A 12,256-nucleotide genomic window follows, 5' to 3' on the forward strand; every position below is an offset into this window, starting at 1 on the left:
GTAAATTCTAAAATATACTCTGAAAATTACTATTTTAAGATATAAACCAACAAAATAACTGTGACAATATAAGTAAATTAATCTCCTAATTTCTGATAGTCAATATAAAAAACTTTGATTTTCAAAACTAATATTCCAAGCTCCGTTTTATCCCATCCAATCAATTCAAAGGTTTTCTAGTAGCAGAGAATAGCCATTCAATGATCGGGTGCTGTAGACATACATAAGTTTCTGATGGCAGCACAAGGAAATTGGTCTTCATTAAGTTTTAGCCAATTTTCCTTTTAATATTAGACAACAGATAGATTATTTTTTCTGAAGTGGCTATTCATAGGAATGCTTTTACATTTTATTGTACTTTTTTCATAAAGTATCCTGAAACTTTTGTCTCTGGTTTGAGGGGATATCAAAACTGTTTGATGCATGTTTGTGACAAGATCTTTTTGTCAGAAGACAAATGGTGAAAGCAGATGCAGCCTTTTACAGAATGTTTCTCTGAAGCACAGTACATATTTCTTTGATAACTGTGTTAGTGGCAAAGTTAGTTATGCAATTAGGATACAGACAGTTACTCAGAATACCACTGCTAGGTAGATCTAAGCTTGTTCCATTAGGCTGGATCCAATAGTAATCCTTTGCTGGACGAAAACATCCACTATTTCTCCAAAACTAATTGAACAACAACAACAACAACAACAACAACAACAACTTTATTTTTGTATCCTTCCTCCATTTCCCTGAAGGGACTCGGGGCATCTCACATGGGGACAAGCCTGATCAACAAAGTTAAAATATAGAATAATAAAATTGATAAAACAACATTATATTAGGACAAAATAAAACAAAAACACAACACAACACAGTATAAAACACCATCAAACAAACCACCAATGGCCTGAGTAGTAAACAGTTTCTGAGGAGCGGGCAGGGCTAGTGCAAATCAGTTGCAAGGACAGGGCTGATGGATAAAGTGCAGAAGCCAGATGACGAATTTAGGAATGGAGGGCAATATAAGATAGAGCACCATATCTCTGGGTAGGGAGCAGTTGTAAAGTACAAGGACTAGACTTTGGGCCATAGCTGGGGCCAAAATTATTTCGGGAACTGCTTAATCAAAAGCACAGTGGAACATCCATGTTTTAGATCTTTACAGAAAGTGGACAGGGTGGGTGCCAGTCTAATCTACCTGGGAGAGAGAGTTCCAGAGTTGGGGGGCCATCATTGAGAAGGCCCTCTCTCTTGTCCCCACCAACCGCACTTGTGACAGGGGTGGGAGCGAGAGGAGAGCCTCCTCAGATGACCTTAGAGATTGTGCAGGTTTGTAGGGGAAGATGTGGTTGAGAAGATAGGCAGGTCCAGAACCATTTAGGGCTTTATAGGTGATAACCTGCACCTTGAATCAGCAGCCAGTGGAACTGTTTAAACAGGAGAGTTGACCGCTCCCTGTAATTTGCTCCAGTTAACAACCTGGCCACTGACCTTTGCACTAACTGCAGTTTAAGGGCCATCTTCAAAGGCAGCCCCACGTAGAGTGCATTACAGTAGTTCAACTTGGAGGTAGTTAAGGCATGGACCACCATAGTCAAGTCAGACTTCTGAAGGTATGGTTGCAGCTGGCGCACAAGCTTTAATTGTGCAAAGGCCCTCCCAGCCACCGCCAACACCTGAGCATCAATAGTCAGCTCTGAGTCCAGAAGGACTCCCAGACTGCAGACCTGTGTCCTCAGGGCGAGTGTAACCCCATCGAGCACAAGTTGCCACCCTATAACCCGATCCGCCGAGCGACTGACATGGAGGACCTCTGTTTTGTCAGGATTAAGCTTCAGCTTGTTAGTGCTCATCCAACCCATCACAGCCGCCAGGCACTGGTCCAGGACCCGAGGGGCTTCCTTGGAATTTGGTGGAAAAGAGTAGTAGAGTTGAGTGTCATCTGCGTAGAGATGGCACCGAACTCCAAAACTCTGGATACCTCGCCCAGCAGTTTCATGTAGATGTTAAAAAGTATTGGGGATAGAATAGAACCTTGTGGGACCCCCAGGTCAAAGGCCAGGGGTTCGAACAGAAATCCCTCAGATTCACTGACTGGGTGCAACCCCCCAGGAAGGAGTGGAGCCACAGCAGAGTAGTGCCCCCAAGGTCCATTCCGGAAAGCTGCCCCAGAAGGATACCATGATAGATGGTATCAAAGGCCGCTGAGATGTCCAAGAGAACAAACAAGGACACGCTCCCCCATCAAGTTCTCTGTGAAGCATTTTAGTACCCATGAGAACTGCAACGTCACAGAGCGACTGCCACTGCCAGTTCTTGTACAAATATTTGTGGGACAACACGAGCAATTATTTTCCTTTTGTTGGATTCAACATAACTATTTCCACAAGGAAATTCAACAAAGGTGCTATTTGCTAAATTAAAGGTAGTGCTAACACCACAAGTGTAAGAATGTACAATTTCACTTTATTTCAAGTTAACTGTACAAATATGCAAAGTGTAAAATGGTGTCAATGTTTCAGTTCAAAAAACAGATATCAAAGTTGAGAGCCCAAACAATTACGGTTGATATACAGTGTATCCAAAGTTACATCACTGACATTAAAGTTAGGTAAGTGTGCAGAGACACTGTCTTTTAAAATAGAAAGACAGAAAGAGATGTTAAGATACTGAATACAATTTGTGCAGAAAGGCAGTCGTGCTGAACAGTGTACAGTGATCAAAAGAGAGGGGCGTTCAGCAGGAAATACCTATCCTCAACACTCAACAATGGCGGATTAAAAACAGGCACTGAGAATTACAATATTTCACAGTTAGGTCTGTGTAAGTGACAAAGTAGAGGAGGCAATTATGTTTTTCCAATAATGTTCTTCTGGGGAAAGATTAGCATCAGAGAAAATGAAGTCACCTCGCCACCACCATGAGAGGTCATGGTCCCGCTGTAGTTATGTTATGTGTTTGGGTATATTGTAAAGCCCTTGACTGTTTGGATGACTATGTTTGATATCAGCAAGCACAGAGCAGGGCATTATTTAAACACCTCCACTGTTTTTTTCTGATGTGTAATGTGTAAAAATTTCTAGTGCTGCCTACTACATTTAACTGCTACCAGTGGTGATTCAATAAGTTTTGTTGCAATACAATATATTTTCCACAGTATTGTTGCAAACTATGGATTTAAAAAAGATTGGGAATGGAACATGAATTCAAACTTGATACAAAATGGACAATAGCATGTGTAGCTACCATTGCTCATACAATTCATTAAAACACAATGCCAGAGGCATAGATAATGGATGGCAGAGCAGTAATAAGTAGGCTATGCTTGCACTGTGATACTGTCTGAAATCTGTTTGGCATAATTCTTTAAAACACATTTTCATGATAGTAGGGCTCCCAAGACATGCCATCATTGTCACAGAAATCACTGCATATATGAAATCCTGGATGGATGAACATGAAAATACAGTAGTTATTACTGGGCTGTGTCCTAAAATGAGCCGTGCATGTCCCTGGACCGAATTCTGAGTATTACTACACAGGGTGATTTCCTACTACTCTCTCTTTTTCTTCTAGGACAAACATGAATGTACCATTTGTTTGAAAAAAGTCATATAGAAAAGCATGATGAAAGTGAAGCAGACCTTGGCTTAAACCGGGCCCTGCCTATCTTCATGACCCCCATGCATCTGCATGAGTGTTAAGATCTGCCAGGGAGGTCTTTCTCGCAGTCCCACCACCATCACAAGCACGGTTGGTGGGGACAAGGGAGCGGGCCTTCTCAGTGGTGGTCCCCTGGGCTTTTGAATGCCCTTCTCAGGCCCAGAGGGAATTGAAGATGAATGTTTAGACAAGCCTTTGAGACTGTCTAGCTCAATGGTCTGCAATCATGATACAGCACAGCACTTTTATCCCACTCCCTTGTTCCTTTGCCACAACTTGCACTATGCCTTTCCTTTTTTTGTTATTTACAGTTGGCCATGTTTTTATGATAGATGGCACTATAGGTTATTGGTGCTGTTCTGAATTCAAACTGTTGTTTTATATACTAGTGGTTTTATTTTGTATTGCACTTGTGTGTTTATTTTATATGTTGTTTTAGGCACCTTGTGCCATATGTAAGCCACCCTGAGTCCCTTCAGGAAGATGGAGGCGGGGTACAAAAATAAAGTTATCATATAAAACCCTTTCCAGTTTCCTCTTCCTCCAGTCAGTACATTTTTTCTAACTGAGCTAATATTTTCTATGCCAAAATTCTCAATTTTGCCTGAAAATTGGGGTCACATTAGTTTGCCTGTCCATTTGTGATGAGACAAGGGTGGTTACATTACTATGTTCGTACAGAGAATTAAAAATAGAGCATTTGTTGTAACAGTCACTGACTTAGCTACATTGTCAACACAACCCTCTGTGGGCATGAATGTGCACTCTGCCACACTGGTGCATGTAACCACCACCACATGTACTCCCTATGCTCCACTCCCTCATCCCTCAATGCAAGGAAGCTATATGGTCACATCACCAAAGAAGGTATGGAGACTCCAAAACAAAACATTACAGCCAGGCATTTTAAACATTTTAAGCTGCTGAATTCTTTCAATGTCCCTTTGAACAAACATAAATCTGCCAGTTTCAGTGTTTCCCCACCTTTGCAAGTTTATGTTGGGTTTTGATAAATGAAAATGCAAATCAATTTGACAACTTCCATGGCAGCAATAAGGGACAGGCTTTACACTGACAAGGTGATCACGAGGAACCCAAAGCAATACAGTGCAAGTAAAAAATAACTGTACAGGCAGTCCCTGAGTTACAAACATCCGACATATAAACAACCCATAGTGAAGAACAGGGGTGAGACAACAGGAAGTGACAGAAATCTATCCTCAGGAAGGAAAATTCACTCCTGGAGGATTTATCATCGGGAAAAAGGTGTCTCCACAAAAGCTTTCTCACCAATCCTGGTTTCCATAATAAGCCAAATTTTTCAAAATCCAATTCTCACAGGGACAGAAAGTGAGGTGAAACAGGGGCACAGACAGCAAAACAAACAATACAGGAGTGTTAACCCTTCTCTACGCTACCCAAAGCGACACACACACACACACACACACACACACACATAATCTGCATTTTAAAAATGCACCTGTTCTGACGTATATACACATTCAACTTTAGTACAAACCTACAGAAGCTATTTTTTGTTGTACCTTGAGGACTGCCTTTACTGGCTATTGCCAATTGTGGGCTGCCTTCCTATACCAGTTTCTGCATTGCCTTTCTAGTGACAGTATCCAGAGACCAGGCCAGAAAGTGGGTGGCAAAGTCATTTCCTGTGTTGCTTCAAGTATGAGCAAGAGAAAGGACACAGGCACCCAGCAGTCCCCCTGGTCTCTGTGTACCAAAGTTTATATTTCCCATAGCATTTACCAAATAGCTCATAGTTGCAGCTCATAGCTCATATATTAAATAGCTCATATATTAAATTAGCACAGAGGAAATCAGGCACACACATGCTGGTTCTCTGGAACTCGGGTTCATGAGAATAGCATTGACAAAAATGGGACACAACAACCAGTAACATAGTATGTTCCTCCTAACTAAAATAACTGCTGTTTTACTGCTTCCGTATTATTGAGTATGTGGATGTCCTGAAAAAAACTTCCATGAGGATCAATAACGTCACAATGTCCCAGCAAAGTAATAAAAATTAATGTACTATTTTCATACCTCAAACAAAAAGGAGAGGCACCAAGAAAAGAATGAAGCAAAGAAAACTAGGCCAGATGGAGCAAGACAATATGAGCACACCGCCCAACCACATTCTTCCAATCTTTGCCTTCTTTCCAATCTCAAGGGAATGCAAAAGTAAACATCCCAAAGAGGGAGAGGTTTACCCTCGCATTCAGGTTTAAATCCAGTAAGGTGTTGAAACAGGAAAGAACCTTTCAATTAAATATACTGGTGAAATTCATTACACAACAATGTCAATTGGGGCTTTTTGAATTGGAGGATGCAGGCAGCAGCTAACAATTTCTATATTTCTGCAGCAGATGTTCCTGCTGTTTGGGAATTTTATAAATTTTTGATATTTTCACAGGCATTTAACACATAAGAATAAGTAAGGAGGTGAAGAAAGTCAACATTTCCTTAATAAATAATCTTCAGAGTTCTCAAGGGATAGAAATAATACAATGCAGTTAGCAAGCTAGGTAGGTCTTTGGTTCTGAATTATATGGTTAACAAGTCAAAGTTGGGTTGTTGTATGTCTTTCGGGCTGTGTGGCCATGTGATCCAGGCCATGAAAGCCTTCGACAACACAAGTCAAAGTTGGCTCACCCAGTTTAACTGATTTGGGGGCCAAAGGGTTAGACGTTAAAGAGCAGAGAGACTGCAGCTGTGCTGTCAAAACTGATATGACATAATGATGGCACCAGGAAGGGCTGTCCTTTCTTTCTTTCCAAAAAGTCTCAACTGAGAAAGGGAAGGGGAGACCACTGTGGCTTGTTATATAAAAATCCAAATTAAACCAGCTACCAGAACACTTCAGAGAAGAATGAGTGGGTAGAAAAGAAAAATCAGTCTTTTGTTGGAACATCATTCCCCAAACGGTACTGTCCTTTCAATAACTTGGCTTTTTCATATAATACAGAAATAGAAGAGACTATTAAGAAACAAAAAGTTTGTCAGCCTTGAAAAGCAAGAATGTAGTGGCATTCATAACATAACCTGAATCCAAGCCATGCTAATGTTAAACACATGCTTCAAATTTGAGCTGAATCAAGCCACTTGCTTAAACGTTCAAGCAAGAGCTTTGTTGACTTGGAGAATGAATAGATCCTTTATCTTATCATTTCATCACCATGTCTACATTTGAGTGATTTTTCAATCAGGATATATATAATTTTATGTGAAGCAAGACCTAATGGCTCTAGGTGAGAATTTGGGTTCTACTCCCCTTAATGCTTCATCTGCATTGTTCAGATTTCAATCCAAAATTACAGTTTGAATGCAGTAGAACTCTACGTAAGCTCTTTCACAATGGTGAGCATTCACAGTAGAAAGCTTTCCCCTCAGCTTGTCCAAACCTGACAAGTCTTAACAAACCCTCAGGGTTCAAGATGCTGGTACGTAAATGGAGTACTAATGAAAGATTGTGTCAGAGAGACCTTTTCTACAAAATAAAAATCTGCCCTCCTTTTGAAATGTGCATATTGTACAGATCATGATATAAGACCCAAAAAAAATCTACATATGCCCAATTCTTAAATACATGGGAAAACTTTAGAAGGGAGAAGACACATGTTTTAAGAACTGAGAAAATTTTGTATCAAACTCTTGTTAAGCTAACGAGTCATTATCCATTAGGAAATGAAAGGGGGAAATAATGTCTTAGTTGGAAATTTTATATTATAAACTATGGGTTTAAAGAAAATATAGTGAAAAAACACAGCTTCCTTTCTAGTGTGAATGAAAAGTTGAAAGAAATATAGCAGATAGCCAGTTTGCTTGTTTTAATCATTTGAATAGGGAAATACGTTCATTTGTTGTGTGTGAAGAAATAAGGCCTCTTTTTGTTAATTACTGAAACACAGTTCAACGCAAAATATTTATGGCTTAATGTCACAACTGAATGTTATAATGGCTATATTGGAAAATTTGTATTGGAAAAATTGTGAACTAGACATCTCTTGTTATTCATATTTGTATTAACTACTATCTGATTAACTTTATACATTTTTCACCTTTGCATGAGTTTTAAAAAATCAATAAGCTTGATCAAAAGAATGCATAACAACAGCACTTGAAACCAGCAAAGAAATAAGGGAGAAGATGGAGAAACTTTGGAAAAAGCCAAGGTGGCCGCACAGCAAACTCAAGGAGGAAGTGAAAAAAAGGATATAGAAGGAAGGATCAATAAGGAAGAGGACAGATCTCTAGCCTAAGTTTGTAAGAACAGCATAAGTTAAATCTCAAGATGAACTGAGATTGGCTAGGCAATCAACAAAAATGTTCTTTTGATACATTTGAGAGAGAAAAATGATCAAGGAGGGGGATGGTAAAATGCTAACAGATCACAGTGGAAAGGCAGAACTATTCTCTATTTTCCCACCGAGGAGAACTATGTGTTTCCATTCAACAGCAGAGATTTTGCCAAGGGATCTGGACTGCAAGCCAAGATTTATAGAGAATTTGCAAGGAATCTGCTAGCTAAGCTAAATGACTTCAAATATGAGGAGCCAGACCAACTTCATCTCAAAGTTCTGAAGAAACCTGCTGTGTGCCCTCTAAACTTTTAATTTTTTTTCCTAAATTTTTGAGAAGATCCAGAAAACTACAGATCAGTGGTGCAATCTCAATACCAAGAAAAATATTAGGAGTCTGTCTGCAAATATCTCGATGACAATGACACAATCAGCAGGAGCCAGCATTCGTTTGTCAAGAACAAATCCTGCCAAAGAATTATATATTTTTCAATAAGATTATTAGTTTAATAGATGGCGGAATGTGGTGAGAGACTGATCTACGTATGATAGCTTATTGAAGAGAACAGAGTTTCTGTGAAAAGCACAAATAATGGCTGACTATTTGGATCTGTTGCTCTCAGATGGTATTCAAACACTGCCCTAAAACCAGGTTCTTATAAACTTGTGCCATGGCGAGAGGCACTAAGGCTAAACATCTCTGACAGTAGATTCTACTTATGTTTTCTTCTTTATAGTAAAAAAAATCAGAGTTCCCTTTTCACAAGTGAATGCTCAGCATTCAAGTCTTTTTGCAACTACATAAATATATTTGGGGTAAAGGTAAGAAACAGACAGACTGTACAGGATGAGAAAAATTGTCTGCCACATAGAACGAGGAGGGAAGAAGGTACTTGATTTGTTTGGGCACATGTGTGGGTACACACTGCCAAAAGGACCACTGGTCAGTGTGCAAAACACCTAGTATAGAAAGATTACTGAAAGACCGAGCCTTATTTTTTCTTCTAATTACAATTTCCCCCTCTAGATACAAAAAAGGATGCTCTTTAAGAAGAAGAATGACACCTCCATTTTCTCCAGCAGACACCACTTGACAGATTAACTCAAAGTCCTCTTGATCATTTGTTCAGTTATGTCATTTGAACAAGCCACAATAAGGAAGTTTTAAAAATTTCAGTCTGACATTAGGTGAATTGACAAATTAAATTTATACGCATTGCTCCATCTCCAGAAGCTGCTGTCTCCTGAAAACAGGTATTTCTTTTATTTTGGTCATGCAGGCCACAGAGAATATAAAAGGAAAGCAGACATGTAGACAATGCAATGCATTGCCTGGTGCCTCTTTGGAATCTCAAGTTATGATCTGGGTTCTAAATTATGGATAGTACAAAACGAGGGCTGACAGAATCATCTGTGAACATGATCTACATAGGCAACTGACAAAAGCTGAGCAAAGTGATGCTGATCTATAGAACAGTATACATTGTGAATACAGATAAAAGGTAGGGTGAAGCATGAGCAAAAGATACACATCAGCTGCTCTAAAGTAGGAAGGCAGGACAAAACAGGGCACCACAGTAGTGAATGGTTCTCTGCAGAGTGCATGAACTAAGGTTAGTCATTCTGACCAGGTAAATGTGCTCCATCCGACCCATTGCACTCTTTGGATCTTTCTAGAGAATCTCCTATCTCCTCTTTCCTGATAAAGTGCAGATGGTAGAAATCTTTGTGGTCCACCACCTGTGCTTTTTGAACTTAACAACAGGGAAAGGGGAAACCAAACATATACTGTAATCCAGACACCTGAATGCATAAAGTCAGAGACTACCCTCTTCTCAGCCACAGACACATGCCACTCTAAACTGATGTTTCCGACTGTAAGCGAAAGGCAAACTTGTGAAATTTGGGGTCTAAAAACTCTTCTGAGAGTTTGATGAAAGGGATCTTTTTCACATTAATGACAAGGCTGAAGTCCAAGCACTTGAGGACAAATACAACACCATCCCTTAGTCCCCTTGTAACAGCTTCTTCACTTATAAGTGTCCAGTGTTTGGAGAACCAACGATCCTTGTCATACTGCAGAGTTGGGCCTGGAGTAAGATACCGTTCCAGGAAAGCCTAGAAAAGAACAGAAAGAACTAATGAGATCTCGGATCAGACTGGAAATGTTTCAGAAGTTCAAGAGTAGTTTATTTTAGTTGGGTATTTAGCAGTTTGAGCCAGTTCCCTTCCCAGCCTCCATGATTAGTTATCATACACATGCAAGGAAGAAACACTTACAGAACTCTAAAAACATTTATCAGGCCAAGTGAATTGAACCGCAACAATGCAGAATTGAAGCAATTTCCTCCACAATAGGTCCACACAGTCAGTAGAACATCTTACCTATGCCCTCACCCCACAATCCCTCAACTCCAGCATGTTCTCTGCCAAAGAACCTCAGCTTTAAATGGTAGAATCATATTAAGTGGAAGCAAAGAAAAGCTGCCAAAATAATAAACGGGAAGCGAAGCCTGTCAGCTCACACACCTGGCAGAACAAGTTTTGCTCCTGGGTGCTTTCTCGATACTACTTATATTTTATTCAATGCAAACTCTAGGGTGGGGCAGGGAAACTCTGTCAGAATGCTTGATGCCAAAATTGTTTAGCAGTCTCACACAGTTATGAAGAGGTAGAGGTAATGAAATGTTCACATGTACAATCAAACCACCAGGAAATGGCAGGCAAGTGAAATGTAAGTAAAGCATGTCTTTCCAGTGTGAAAAGAAAGACAAACAAACAAACAAAATATGAATGTACAGGCACATACATGAGAATATATCTAACTTCAACTTCTATATTGGGAGTAGAGCTTTCTAGAAACCTTTGGAAGTCGGGCTATGTTTGCCTGTGCCATGTAATGTTGAAAGATGGAGCTCATGGCTACCAGAAGCCATGTCTGTTGAGAAACAGGGCTAGGATCTCTCCCACAATTCCTGTGGGATACAAGCACTTGGGGCTATTTAGTTCTCTGAAGAGTTATGCTGGACTGCCTTTACCAGCTACCTAAGTTCTTTAGAACTTCTCCCTCTCTCTGAGAGAATCCTGTTTATGCACCAGAAGACCAGTGACTCCTCTTGAGTGCATGCCTATCTTCTCTTCCATTCTGGATAAACTCGCTGGCTATTTCTCCACTGCAGCATCTGCCCTCTAGAATGGGGTGTCACACTCATTTCTTAATGGGTGCTTTCAAAGGACCACTAAATCAATGGACAGAGAATATGTGAATACAGAAGTCCAACTATAATTTCTTTTACATAGTGATCTTTAGTTTTTACCCTATTTGGGTCCCCAGATGATATCAAACAACAACTCCCATCCATTTTTAATTATCCACTGTGTGGACTGGGGATAATGGGAATTGCGACACAACAGCACTTGTGACTCTGAGGTAGGGGAAAAGATGAAAAGACATTATAAAGTCAGGAATCTTATCCACAAACCTTGGATCTAAATCCAAATCCCACTATCCTAACAAAACAGAACAAACTGCAGCCTTTTGGATGTTATTGTATTACAACTCCCATCCACTCTAGCCATGATGTTTAACGATGAGAAATAAAGGAATTGGAGTCCAGCATCTGATGGACCACATAAAATGAAACAGCAGGACGTATTTTGGCCCACAGGCCTTGAGTTTGACACATGTGCCATCTACTTGTGGGAGAGCTAATCCTGATAGAAAGTTCTAATTTATTCTGGTTTTGTTTGAGGGACCAACAGCTTTAAGAGTCACAGAACCTTTAGGACACTTGTTTAGCCCCTCTCTTCTGGCTTCTGAGATGATCAGTAGGCAGGTTCCACAGACTGGATAACATGGTTGCAAGATAAGATTAGCGAGAGGATTTTCTTTTCTTCCTCTTCTTCTTTTCAAAAAAGTGAAAATTTTCAGGGCACAGAATTTTCAACCCAGTCTTGGCAATGGCATACATAAATACTACATGGGCAGTTAACTTCCACAAAGCTAGAGCTAGATGACAGGAAAACTGGGCAGTATTTTTAAATACTTGTCTTAATGATAATATACCAATAATATTACAATATAGTGTTATAGTACAATGTAGTAATATATAATGCTTATATTGTACTATACAAATAATATAATATATTGTATGCACCTGTATTTTATTTTAAGTATACTAGATGTATGTTGTATGTTGCGTTTGTACTGTCTGTTCTTGATAAGGCCAAATGGCTAATCAATAAATTGTTGTTGTTGTTGTATGTACATATGACTTGTAAGTCAC

The 12,256-nt window shown here is 39.7% G+C and overlaps 1 protein-coding gene across 1 annotated transcript in view; it reads right to left on the reverse strand.

Annotated features, from left to right (window-relative positions):
* Window positions 1–2,434: 2,434 nt before the first annotated feature.
* vangl1 (VANGL planar cell polarity protein 1) overlaps window positions 2,435–12,256 on the reverse strand; it is a 68,051-nt gene continuing 58,229 nt past the window's right edge. The window contains exon 8 of the mRNA XM_008103850.3: window positions 2,435–10,088. Coding sequence (XP_008102057.1) covers window positions 9,828–10,088 — 261 coding nt within the window. The 3' untranslated portion in view covers window positions 2,435–9,827. The remainder of the gene's footprint in view (window positions 10,089–12,256) is intronic.

Source organism: Anolis carolinensis, chromosome 2 (assembly GCF_035594765.1).
Source record: "Anolis carolinensis isolate JA03-04 chromosome 2, rAnoCar3.1.pri, whole genome shotgun sequence".
Lineage (NCBI taxonomy): Eukaryota > Metazoa > Chordata > Lepidosauria > Squamata > Dactyloidae > Anolis > Anolis carolinensis.